Source organism: Sorex araneus, chromosome 1 (genome assembly GCF_027595985.1).
Source record: "Sorex araneus isolate mSorAra2 chromosome 1, mSorAra2.pri, whole genome shotgun sequence".
Taxonomy (NCBI): Eukaryota; Metazoa; Chordata; class Mammalia; order Eulipotyphla; family Soricidae; genus Sorex; species Sorex araneus.
Genome location: NC_073302.1, coordinates 198,694,081 through 198,707,109, shown reverse-complemented (window position 1 = coordinate 198,707,109; position 13,029 = coordinate 198,694,081). Strand labels below are relative to the sequence as shown.

The window sequence follows — 13,029 nt, the reverse complement described above, 5'->3', positions numbered from 1 at the left end:
GGGGCAGCAAGGGCACAGACCCCACACTGCCTCCCCTGATCATCCCCCCACTCCTCCCCATACCCCCCGCCCCTCCATACCCCCACTGTCCCTCCATCCCCTCCCCCTGCCCCTCCATCACCCCTCACTGCGCCCTCCCCTCTATCCACGGGGCTATTCCCTCCATCCTCCCGCCCCTCCATCCCCCCTCCATGCTCTCCTCCATCCCCCCCACTGCCCCTCCATCCCCCCTCCTTCGCCCCCAATGTCCGTGCCCCTCGTGCCCCTCCTCCCCTCCTCTCCCTTCCCCCTCTGTCTGTCGCGGACGGGCGGCCCAGCGGGTTCACTTTGGAACCTTGTTTACTTGCAGCCGGGTCTCTCCCTGAGCGCCCGCCCCAACCGTTTCCTTGGAGACCGCCAGGCTGGAAGCGGGTGTGGGCCTGAGTCACCGCTTCCGGCGCAGCCTGGCCCCGACCACGCCTACGTCCCCGCCCACAGGCGACCAGGCCCCGCCCACGCACACACCCAGTTACCGCTCACGGCCACGCCCACATCAAATCACTGACCAGGCCACGCCCACACACAGCCAGCCACGCCTACGGCCACGCCCACACGAGCCCCGGTCGGCCCCGCTCACACCCGAGCGCCAGCTGGCCGGCCTCGGGCCCTGTGCCTGGGTCTCCTGGGCTGTGGCCAGACTTACTGACCCTCTCCCGCTCTGACTGGGCACTCCCAGCCCCCTCTGCTGGGCACTGTACACCTGTGGACCTGCCCCAGCCCACTCCTGACCACGCACAGGGAAGACACATGACCCCCAGAGCCATCCTTGATGTCCGCAGCACTGCTGGTGCTGGAGGACACGTCCCTGGCACCTGGCACCCCCTGGGCGGGCCTGCACCCCAGCGAGGACTGCAGCCCTGCAGTTGCGCTGACACCTGCCGGCCTCGGACCCTCCCTCTGGGGGCTGGGGACTGTGTTTGACTGCACGGGCGGAGTTAGTGTCCTCCAGACTCCACGGAGGCTGGACCAGCACCGCGGGGAGCCAGGCCCAGGTAAGACCAAGGCACACATACGCACATGTGCTTACATATAGCACACAAGACACAGGCATGTGACACGCAAGAGCAGCACATGAAACGTGCACAATCTCTTACTCGCATGCAAATGCACACACAACACACATACATGCACATAGGACACCCATGCACTGCGTATGTGAACATATTCACACAATGCACTCATGACTATACACAGACCTGCACATATAGCACAGTGAACATGCTTCTACATGCATGTCAGCGCGCATATATGTGCACACATTACACTGTACACAGGGCGTGGATGCACACACGTTCATTTACACAACCCTATAAGCACACGTGTGTGTATGCACACACGCACACATGTCTGTAGAGTTCTAAGTGCATAGGTGACCACTTGACGTCCTTTGACACACAGTGCTGTGCATGTGGAGGTTTGGCAGACATGAGTCTGTGTCTGTGGCCACTGGAGCCACGTGGTCCTCGTCTCTCCAGGGTCACAGCTGCCCCGAGTCGCTTCTCTGGGGTCCCCACAGGGCTTCCTGTAGCTGAGTGCTGGGTTCTGGAGCCCAGGAAAACTATGTCCTGTGCTGAGTGCTCCACCTAGTGGACGCCAGGGGACACTCATCTGGCCGGTGTGGGGGACACTCATGGGGCTGTTCAGAGGCTGCTGGGGACCCGCTGTGGACGCTACCTGGGGTTCAGGAGACCGTGGCTCAGTTGGCCACCCTGCCTGGATGTGCAGATCCCTTTGGTGCCCTTTAGGCATCTGTGTCACACAGTGCCTGTCTCCTCGTGGCCAGTGTGGGAGCAGGGGTGGTGCAGAGCCCTGCGTGGCGGGGCGGCCGGCCCGAGTGTCCCCAGAGCCTCTGCAGGTGGAGTGTGAGCTGGCTTGAAGACCACCCGCTGCCCGAGGGTGCAGAGCCGCGGAGCCCAGCAGAAAGGGGTTTGCAGACACACAGCTGTGCAGCTCTGCTCTGCCCCCGGTTTGCGTCTCTGGACGCCGTGCTGTCCCGTCAGCGTCTGGCTCCTGCCGAACTGATCTGCGTTACAGAGATGGCCCCTGTTCAGTCCCTGCGGGGTGTCGGCTACGCAAGCCAGGGGTGTGGGGACGGCGGTCCGGGGCTCAGCCGGAAGGCGTGAATCTCTGTGAGAATGTTCGTTTGTCGCTGGATGCTTGTGCTGTTTAACCTTCCACTGGTCATCAGGGCAGGTGTCAGCAAGTCCCCTGAGGACACGTGGGGTCGCTGTGCTGACCCTGAGCCTGTGAGCGGGGGATCCAGCCTCCCATTAGGGCCGGACTGAGGTGGGCGCTGAGACTTTCACATCAGAACTTGGTTTTCCGAGACGGGACACACACCTCAGTGAGACGGCCTGAAGTAGGTTGTTTCCCCCGAGCATCCTGATGGACGCCCAGGGTGTGATCTCATAGACCTCCCGGGATGTGGCTTTGCCCTTGGGACTCTGGCCACCGTCGCAGCTTCATGGCCCCAATCTGTGACTGACCCTCTCATCATTGTGTGCCCAGCCTCTGGTCCCCAAGTGTCTCGGGCCCCTGATGGCTCTCCTGTGCTGTGTCCCTCCTCTCTCCTCTGGCCTGGCAGTGGCCTGGCTCTGGGCCACTCTCCTGAGGGCGGTACCTTTGGCTGCTTGACAGAAGAGGGACGTGAGGGTCCTCCTCCCCGTGGGCCACAGCGGGAGGGGAGCGGTGGCGTGCGTGGGGCCTCGCCGAGCTGCCCAGGGCGGGTCCCCGGGGAAGGTTCTTGTCCCCTCCTTCCTGCTGGGCAGTGGGGCTCCGGGAGGGCTGCACAGCCGTGGAGGCGTGATCCCCGGGCCCACTTGGCCCGTGCCAGGCCCTGTTATTTATACATGCACACATGTGGGGCCAGGCTACAGACTGCACGGCCGCACCCACACGAGAGCCCAGCGCTGCTGGCACCTAAAAATAAGGGGCAGCAGCTTCCGCGGTGGGCACTGAGCTCCGGCTGCCCAGCCTGGGGCCACCGAGGCACAGCCGCCAGCCCACAAGCTTGTCCCGTCCCCAGGCTCCCGATGGTCGGCAGGACGCAGAGCTCTGTAAGCAGACGCTCTGTGTGTGTGTGTGTGTGTGTGAACTTGCAATTGTGTGGGTGTATGTCAGAGTGTGTGGCATGTTTGGGTGTATGTCTGAGTGTGTGACGCATGTGAGTGTGCATATGTTAGTGTGTCTGGGTGTGAATGTGTGATGCGTATATGTATGTGTGTGTATGTGTCAGTATGTGTGGGTGTGTGTATGTGTGTGTCTGAGTGTGTGTGAGCTTGCACTGTTAGTCCGAGGGTGTATGTCTGAGTGTGTGGTGTGTGGGTGTATGTGTGTATGTGCCAGTATGTGTGTGCGAGTGTGTGTGTGTGTGTGTGTGTGTCAGTGTGTAGGGGTCACTCTAAAGGTCGGAGAGCAGTGGGGGTGGGTCAGGGGAGAGTGAGGGTGCAGCGGGGCTGTGAGGGGGCCAGTGGGAAGGGCTGAGAAGGCAGCTGGTCACTGGGGACGCCTTCTAGGCACCTCTGGTCACTTCCCATCGGTTCTCCCTCCCTGGGCCAGGCTGGTGGGATCGATGCAGGAGGCAGTGGCCTTGGCTAAAAATAGCCTGTGCTCCGCCATAGCTGGGTGGGGCGGGAGAGGCCAGTCCCTGCCCTGGCACCCCTGGCAGTCTGGGCGCGGCCACTCTCTGCTGCTGTCTGCTGCTCTTGAGAAGCCAGGGAAGCTGCCTGTGGACACCGGACGGTGGGTCTGCTCCAGGGAGGCCTAGCTGCCTGGGGCGTGGGCGGAGAGGCGGGGTGGCCAGACTGGGGGGCCGAGGTGGAGCTGGACTGGGCTGCAGAGGACGGAGCCGCCCTGGTGTCCGTGTGTCTATCCGACGGGGTGGGCTGCCTCGGGACGGGAGGCGGGCGGGCACGTCCACAGCTTCCCCAGGAAGGACGTCTCCTGGCTCTGCCCGGGGCGGCCGCAAGGGCTGGGGTGTCCTTCAAGGGGTACGAGTGTGGGGTGCCCGGGACCCTTCCTCCCGCCCAGCTCTCCTTGGGGACACGGCCTGTGGTTTGTCCTGCTGAGGCCCTTGTGAGCTATGACGTGACCCTTCTCTGGTCCTGCCGCGGGGCTGATGCTGCCCACTGCCCCCTCCCGCTGCGGGGGTCAGGACGCCAGGACCAGCTGGGGGGCCAGAGAGGCAGGAGCTCTGCGGGGAAGCGGTCACTACCACAAAGTGGCCTGGGCAGTTGCGGGCAACCGGGGAGTCCAGGGACAAAGCCCAGCACCCAGCCTCCCTGGACGTGGCTGGAACTCGGGGCTCACAGAGCTCCCGTCCACGTGGCTTAGACACATGGGGGAGACCCCCGGGTGTGTGACCGCTGCAGCATAGGGGCCATCGGTGTGTGGCTGGGCTCCGAGCAGGGCTGGTGGGGTCCCTCCTCTGCAGGCATGTGGGACCCGCCCGGCCCCTCTCGGGAACCTGCTCTCCTTGGGCTGCTCTTCTGGCTCAGACACTGACCCTCCCAGGGGACACTTGGCCCTGAGCTGCTCCCCAGAGGGACGCCCTCAGGGTGGGGTGCTGGGCACTGGGTCCCTGACTCCCCCCCAGGATGGGATTAGGGCTAAGCCGCCCGGCTTGGGTTTCACTCGCTGTCGTAAGGCCGGAGTCTCAGGAGAGTCAGGAGGGTTCCGGAATGTCCGGGGAGGGGGCGGGGGCAGGCTCAGCGGATAGCCTGGCCTGGCCTCCAGGGACAGGACTCCCCAGGGCTGGGAGGTGGGCCGGGTTCCCCGGGGGGAGAGGGGCACCTCCTCACGCTGGTTCTCAGGTGCCCCCTTGATCACAGGGTCGCAGGGGATCGGCCACGCCTTTGCCTTCAGTGTGGGGGACAGCTGGGCACGAGGGCCAGTGGCCTCACGAAGGGAGCGGCTGTGCGCCTCTGAGCACAGTGCTTCTGGATGTTTCTGGGGCTCCGGACTCAGTGGGGCCGGCTGGACACATGTGTCTGCAGGGTCCTGGGAGGTGCCAAGAAGGGGCTGGACATAGAGGGCAGGGTGAGGGGGTCAGTGGGGCTGGACATAGAGGGCAGGGTGAGGGGGTCAGTGGGGCTGGACACCGAGGGCAGGGTGAGGGGTCAGTGGGGCTGGACACCGAGGGCAGGGTGAGGGGTCAGTGGGGCTGGACACCGAGGGCAGGGTGAGGGGTCATTGGGGCTGGACACCGAGGGCAGGGTGAGGGTCAGTAGGGCTGGACACTGAGGGCAGGGTGAGGGGTCAGTGGGGCTGGACACTGAGGGCAGGGTGAGGGGTCAGTGGGGCTGGACACTGAGGGCAGGGTGAGGGTCAGTGGGGTTGGACACTGAGGGCAGGGTGAGGGTCAGTGGGGCTGGACACTGAGGGCAGGGTGAGGGTCAGTGGGGCTGGACACTGAGGGCAGGGTGAGGGGGTCAGTGGGGTTGGACACCGAGGGCAGGGTGAGGGTCAGTGGGGCTGGACACCGAGGGCAGGGTGAGGGGTCAGTGGGGCTGGACACTGAGGGCAGGGTGAGGGGTCATTGGGGCTGGACACTGAGGGCAGGGTGAAGGTCAGTGGGGCTGGACACTGAGGGCAGGGTGAGGGTCAGTGGGGCTGGACACCGAGGGCAGGGTGAGGGTCAGTGGGGCTGGACACTGAGGGCAGGGTGAGGGGTCAGTGGGGCTGGACACTGAGGGCAGGGTGAGGGTCAGTGGGGCTGGACACTGAGGGCAGGGTGAGGGCCCGCGGGGCTGGGCTCTGAGGTCTGGGCATACATCTCCCAGCTGTGCTGTGGCCCTGCTGACCTTTCCGGCCACCTCGCCTTGGAAACCAGAGCAGGGGTCATGCCCGTGCGCGTCCCCCACCTTGGGTGTCAGCTGCCCCAGCCCAGTGGCTCCAGAGAACCCGCCCGTATCACCTGGCACACTTGGGGCCTTTTGCCTCGCCAGGAAATGCCAACAGAGAGAAGCTCAGTGCTGGGGCGGGTGCCCGCCTGCCTGTGGGCCTCACAGGGGGCCCAGTGCCGGTCCTTGCGGGGTGTAGGTGAGGGCAGCGGGCACTCGGGATGCATGGGAAGTGGCTCAGAGTGTCCGCGTCCCCCACAGATCCACAGCCCCTGACCATGTCTGAGGCCCCTGGAGTTACAGCCCAGACCCCAGGGGCTTCTCTCTTGCCGTGCCCCTGTCCAGTGCCCGCTTGGCCATGAGCAGTGAGGCACTGGGCCGGCCATGCTGTGGCTGAGATTTCTGGCACGGGACAAAGGGGGACGCCAGCCCCAGGCCATGTCCACAGGCCTCCCAGAGTCCAGCCACGGGTCCCACTGATGAGGGCCGAGTCTCCGCCCTGTGTCCCCTTTGTCCAGCCAGTGGCGAGGCTGTAGGGGGCTCCTTTCCCCTCCTCAGTGCCTCTTTGTGTCATGAATCTGGACTTTGGTTTTGTGTGTGTTTCATTTGAGTTGTTGTCACCCGGCCACACGTTTCACAGGCCTGGGACCCGGGCTCTGTGCACAGGCCTTCAGGGCCCCGGGCAGGTGGTGCGGTTGGGGACAGGGCAGGCAGTGCTGTGCCTCCCACGTGCCGACCTGGGTTCAGTCCCGGGCACCACGTGTGGCTCTCTGAGCCCTGCCATGGGCAGCGCTTCAGTGCAGAGCCAGGAGGGCGCCCTGAGCACCCCAGGGCATGGCCCCAAACAGAACGGGCCTATGGCGGCTCCGGCCAGCGCCGGCCTTCCTGTTGGCCGCAGCCCGAGCGGAGCCTGGGCTGTGCCCACCTGTGCCCCGTCTCCATCCAGGTGAGCCCCAAGATGTCGCTGGTGGCACTGCCCTTCTACCAGAGACGGCACAAGCACTTTGACCAGTCCTACCGCCATGTCCAGACACGGTACCTTCTGGAGGAATACGCCGCCAAGAGGTGAGGACCCTGGGGCGGGTGGAGCTGGATGGGCGTGCCCACCCGCGCCTGTCCACACTCAGCCATGCCACACACGGGCGTCCACTCCTGCCCACGCTGCCCACACCTGTCCACTCCTGCCCATGCCCACCTCCTCCCAGCCATGCCCACCCACTCCTGTCCATGCCCCCCATGCCCACTCACTCCTGTCCACACCCATCCATGCATGTCCACTCCCGCCCACCCCTGTCCACGCCCACCTACTCCTGCCCACGCCCGTTCCCTGCAGCTGAGACCCCTGGCGCGTGCTCCCCGCTCTCTTCTCCCCAAGTGCCCAGAGCCGGGGCCTCAGCAAGGCCTGGGAAGGAGGAGCAGAGCTGAGCCCGGGCAGCGGCCGAGTGAGCCCACCAGGCAGGACTCGGGTCCCCGAGCCCCTCCCGGGGTCCCCCCCAGCCCGCCCTGGCGGCACCGAGGAAGGTCTTTCCTCTGCCCAGAGCTCTCGCCCATGTCTCTGACACCCTATATTTAGAGGCGTCACGGTGCGGGCAGCCGGCTGACATCCCTTCAGTAAACAAGGCCCAACACTGGCAGGGGCACCCGCCAGTAGCCTCAGATAGAGCTAAGCTCCACTAGCGCCCAGGCTGGTAGCCAGCAGGGCCTCGCTTGGTCCGGGAGCTTCCCCCGGGGTGGGCATGTGCAGAAGCCTGTGTGCACGATTGCACCACCTGTGCCAGGCGGGACGGTGTGCCCATGTTCCAGGCGGGATGCGGTGTGTGTGCACCCATGTGCCAGGTGGGATAGGCATGTGCCCATGTGCCAGGTGGGATGGTGTGTGTATGCCCGTGTGCTAGGCAGGACAGGTCTATGTGCACACACGTATGCCAGATGGGATAGGCGTGTGGCCATGGATCTGCACCCCGTGCATGGGCCTGTGAGTGGTGCACACATGTCTATGCACGGCTCCACGTGTGCATGTGCGTGTGCGTGTCTGGGCAGGTGAAGGAGGAGCTGCTTTCGCCCTTTCCTGACCCCGTGGCTTCCTGCCAGCAGGCGGGCCTCGGTCCGGTCGTCCTCCGTGCAGGCGTCAAGCAGCCAGGCCAGGTCCCAGCGAGTGTCCAGCCAGGCAGCGTCCCAGCAAATGTCCAGCCAGGCCTTGTCCCAGCGAGAGTCCAGCCATGCCGCGTCCGGAGGGGCCACCTGCAGGGTCTGTGCCAAGCGGCTGGAGGCCTCGGAGGAGGAGGAGCAGGAGCAGGAGGGAAGGTACCTGGGAGGGAGTCCCCGCCTGCTCCCAGGTGCCCATCACCTGTCCTGCAGCAAAGGCCCCAGGGTCCGATTCCAGCGTCCCTCAGAGCAGAGAGTGGGGGCAGCTTGGGAGGCCCTGGCCGGCCCGCCTGGGTGCAGAGAGCAGCCGGACACGTGCCGGTGAAGGAGCCCCAGAGCTCCGGTGCCCTGAACGTCCCCTCTCTGGAGGCCAGTGGCCGGCACCGGGTGGGCACTGGGCGGTTCTCTGGCGGGGTGCAGGAGTGAATGTTTATTAGCTGTGCCGGGATGGAGGCAGGACACCAAGCGGCTGAGGTTAGCAGGCCAGCGCTCGGGGACCAGGCGGACACAGGGCACTAAGGCACTTCCCAGGTCGGGCGCTGAGCATCCTGCAGTGAGGCCTGAGTGGCTCTCGGGGGGAGCAGCCGGGCTCTGAGGGGCCCCAGGTGGATCTGCAGAGGGACTGTGGGGGCTGCCAGGCAGGTCTGGGTGCGGGTGGTCCCTGGGGTTCATGCTCCTCACCCGACCCCGGCCCATTATTGCCAAGGGCTCGTGGGTCCGTGGGGGACAGTGACTGTGCAGGCCCTCCTGCCCCTGCCCCGCACCCACCCGAGTAACCTTGCTTACACGAGCTGGGGAGGAGCTCGGCGCTTTGTCTCCAGTTCTCTGGACTCAGAGTCTGGGTTGAGCCCTGGGATTCCCCAGAGCTGCTGGGGCTGGAGGCGGCGGGCAGGGCCTCTCTGGAGCAGGAGGGGGTCTGGGACCCTGGAACAGGGTCTGGATCACCCTGCAGGCCCCGGCCCGCCGCCCTCTCCTGTCCCCACACGAAGCCCCCTCCCGCAAGCCGCACCCTGGGGTCTCAGGGCTGGGGTCTCTGCTTGCAGGTACAGGTCCTCTTCGGCAGCTTATGGCGAGGCCAAGCGTCGGCGCTTCCTGGGCGAGCTGGCCCAGGCTCAGGACAGTATGGGGCTGGCCCGTGCCCAGGCCCGGGACCTGCTGGACAGATACACAGCCTCCGGGCAGCTCTCAGTAGGACTGGGTGTGGGGTGGGGGGCGTGGGGGAGCCACTGTACCCCGTATACCCAGGAGCCCACAGCAGCCCTCACACCCTTGTCCCCGCCAGGCGGACGACAGGCTGGGCTGGGCAAAGTCCAGTTTCGGCTTCGAGGAGCGGATGGGCAGAGCCCCTGAAATCCTGGTGCGTCTGCGCTCGCACACGGTGTGGGAGCGGATGTCGGTGACCCTGTGCTTCACGGTGCAGGGCTACCCCACCCCGGTGGTGCAGTGGTGAGTGCCGGGGTCTGCTGCTGCTCAGAGGCCGCTAGTGCCTGCATGTGGCCTTGGCTCGTTCCCTGAGTAAATAGCCAGGCCTCCTCGCAGGCCCTGCTCCTTACCTGAGTACCCTGCTTACACGTGGCCTTTATTACTCAAGTAACTGTGCTTCCATGCGGATGCTACTCCTTATCCGAGTTACTGTGCTTACCTGAGCAACCTTGCTTACAGGTGATCCCTGCTCCTTACTCGAGTAATGGTGCTTCCACAGGGCCTCTGCTCATTACCCGAGTAACTGCACTTACTCGAGTAACCTTGCTTACAGGTGATCCTTGCTCCTTACTCGAGTAACGGTGCTTCCACGGGGCCTCTGCTCATTACCTGAGTAACTGCACTTACCCAAGTAATCTTGCTTACAGGTGAACCCTGCTCCTTACTCGAGCAATGGTGCTTCCACAGGGCCTCTGCTCCTTACCTGAGTAACTGTACTTACCTGAGTAACCTTGCTTATAGGTGAACCCTGCTCCTTACTCGAGCAATGGTGCTTCCACAGGGTCTCTGCTCATGACCTGAGTAACGTTGCTTACAGGCAAACCCTGCTCCTTACTCAAGCAACGGTGCTTCCACAGGGCCTCTGCTCGTTACCCAAGTAACTTTGCTTACACAGACAGCTCTGGGGCTTTGTTCCCTGGGAGAATGAGTTGGGCTGGGGCAGAGTGGGACAAGGTGCGAGGGTGGCAGCATGCAAGCCCACTGCTCCTCCTGGCACATCCCCTCCCCAGGTACAAAGACGGCAACTTGATCTGCCAGGCAGCAGAGCCGGGCAAGTACCTGATCGACAGCAAGTATGGAGTGCACACACTGCAGATCAACAGGTCAGGAGCTGGTCGGGCCACCCACCCCTGAGTGGCACCCATGGGACCCTGCATCCTGCACCCTCAGGGGTGGGGGACAGTCGGCCTCCCTGCACGTCCCTCCATCCTGTCCTCGTCCTGGCTGATGTGTGGAACAGGGAGGGAGCAATTTGTGGAGCTGGGGTGGGGGCGCTGCAGGGGTAGAGGTGGGGTCCAGGAGAGGGGCAGTGTCCCTTTGCCATCCTTTAGGGGTGCCCCAGCCTGTTGCCCATGGTTCAGAGACTAGAGACTAATCCTGGATTCCCAGTATGTCTGTGTGCGTGTGCAGTGTGTGGTGTGTGTGCATGTGTGTGCGCGTGTGCATGTGTGTATATGAGTGTGTGCATGTGTGAGTGCATATGTGTATGTGTGTGTGAGTGTGTGCATGTGTGAGTTCGTGTGTGTGAATGCATGTGTGTGCATGTGTGAGTGCATGTGTGCATGTATGTGCGCAAGTGTGTGCATGTGTGCGTGTGTGGTGCATGTGTGCGTGTGTAGTACGTGAGTGCATGTGTGTGCGCATGTGTGTGCATGTGTGTGGTGCATGTGTGCGTGTGTAGTACGTGTGTGCATGTGTGTGCATGTGTGCATGTGTGGTGCATGTGTTCGTGTGTAGTATGTGTGTGCATGTGTGCATGAATATGTGCATATGTGCATGTGTGCATGCGTGTGTGTGTGGTGCATGTGTGCGTGTGTAGTATGTGTATGCATGTATGTGCATGTGTGCGTGCGTGTGTGTGTGTGTGTGTGTGCATGTGTGCAGGCATGCACGGTATCTCGGGCCCCAGACCGCAGTGCGTGGGAGAAGACTCACCTTGCTGGGAGGCACATATCTCTAGGGGTGTCAGCTCCTTGGGGTGTTGCAGGGAGGGACCTTGAGGCAGCAGTGGCTGCTTTAGGAAGGGGAAGGGTCTCAACTCCACCCCTGCTGGTGCCGTGAGAGGGAAGGCAGGGCTGAGGGGTGTCCCGCTGCTCCTGCCCAGGGCCAGAGCAGAGGCCAGAGCAGTGCCCGGCCCTGACAGCTACCGTCAGCTGCTCAGCCCCGGTGCTGAGTCGCTGTCAGCAGATCAGATCACAGCGTCGTGCGCCTGTGCTGGCCGGGGGCCGTGCCGCCCGCAGTGACACCGTCCCCATAAATACTCCCTGGCACAGCGACCCAGCAATGCCGGGCGCTGCCGCCTGCTGCATTCCCGCTGCACCTGACGCTCGCTTATAAGCTCATGGACCGCCCTGGACTCGCCGAGCCCGTTCTGCAGAGGATTCTACTGGGGCTCTCCGCAGTGCGGGCGCCGGGCCCAGTGGCCGCTGCCGGGAGCACAGGCTCTTTATTTTTAGAGCTCGCTGTGATTCTCGCCAGCACCACCGGCGCGTCCAGTGGCCTGGGTGCCTGAAGAAACGCTCCTGCCTTAACCCCCCGTGGCCGCCCCAGCACGGACAATGGCCCTGCCCCCTGCCCAGCCAGGGCCCCACAGAGCAACACAGACCCTGGGCTGAAACCGGGCCTGGCAGAGCAGGGAGCCCTTGGCCCCTGAAGCACCCTTGAGGGGACCGTGGGGGCAGCCTGGGCCGGGTGAGGGCATCTGGGAGGGGCAGGGCCAGCAGGGGAGGGCAGGGTCATGCCATCTGGCACTGTCGCTCTCAGGCGTCATTCTGGATTAAACTGACCCATTAGGTCATTTCAGCCACTGACCCTGCCAGGGCCGGCTGCCTGCTCTGTTTCCTGTGCCCCCCGCCTAAGTCTGCGGGACGCTCCCTATGGGAGGGGTGCTGGGTCCTTTGTGTTTCCCTGGTAACGGGTCGCAGGTGCCGGCGGGGGGCTGTGGGCCTGCGGCTCTCTCCCTGCGCCTCTCCAGCTTCTGCACACCCAGAGGGGCTGGGCCTGTGGACAGGGCTCCCCAGTGCTCCCTAGGGCAGCTCCCGGTCTGCTAAGTCAGGGCCTGCCCAGCCCCTGTCCTGAGCCTCTGTTAAGCCCTAAGTGCTAATTTGGTCATTGACAGTCTCCTCTGTGCTAAGGCGCAGACACTGGCCATCTCAACAGGCCAGCCCGCTGGGAAGGCCATGGCTGGGCACTGCAGAGACCCTCTGGTCCTCCCTGCTGGACTCCCTCCTCCCTGCAAGGGACTCTCCCTCCTCCCTCTCTGCAGGGGACTCTCCCTCCTCTCTCTCTGCAGGGGACTCTCCCTCCTCCCTGCAGGGAAGCTCCCTCCTCCCTCTCTGCATGGGACTCTCCCTCCTCCCTGCAGGGAAGCTCCCTCCTCCCTCTCTACAGGGGACTCTCCCTCCTCTCTCTCTGCAGGGAACTCTCCCTCCTCCCTGCAGGGAAGCTCCTTCTTCCTTGCAGTTGTATCCCAGTTAGACCTTGAGGAAACTGTTCAAGCTAGAGGCAGATGGGGTGTCCCAGGAGGAGCAGTGGGGTGCCCGCGGGCAGCGCCCATGCCCGCAGTGTGAGTTGCCTGGGCTGGTCAGCAGGAGGCTGGACCCTGCTGGGCGTGAGGACCCTGGTGAGCAGACAGTGGGAGGTGAGGGTGATGCCGTCCTGCAGGAAACGGGAGTCGTGGGCGACCTGTTTTCCCCTGAGACCAGAGCCCAGACGTCCAGGCTCTGGGGCAGGCAGAAGTGTCCGTGCAGGGAGGCCACTGGGGCCTCTGGGCTGTGCAGCCTCTTGGGATGGCCACACGCTT

The 13,029-nt window shown here is 64.1% G+C and overlaps 1 protein-coding gene across 1 annotated transcript in view; it reads left to right on the top strand.

Annotated features, from left to right (window-relative positions):
• MYOM2 (myomesin 2) overlaps positions 1-13,029 on the top strand; it is a 47,704-nt gene that overhangs the window by 12,189 nt on the left and 22,486 nt on the right. The window contains exons 2-6 of the mRNA XM_055123643.1: positions 6,826-6,944; positions 7,974-8,183; positions 9,068-9,212; positions 9,307-9,470; positions 10,238-10,330. Coding sequence (XP_054979618.1) covers positions 6,838-6,944; positions 7,974-8,183; positions 9,068-9,212; positions 9,307-9,470; positions 10,238-10,330 — 719 coding nt within the window. The 5' untranslated portion in view covers positions 6,826-6,837. The remainder of the gene's footprint in view (positions 1-6,825; positions 6,945-7,973; positions 8,184-9,067; positions 9,213-9,306; positions 9,471-10,237; positions 10,331-13,029) is intronic.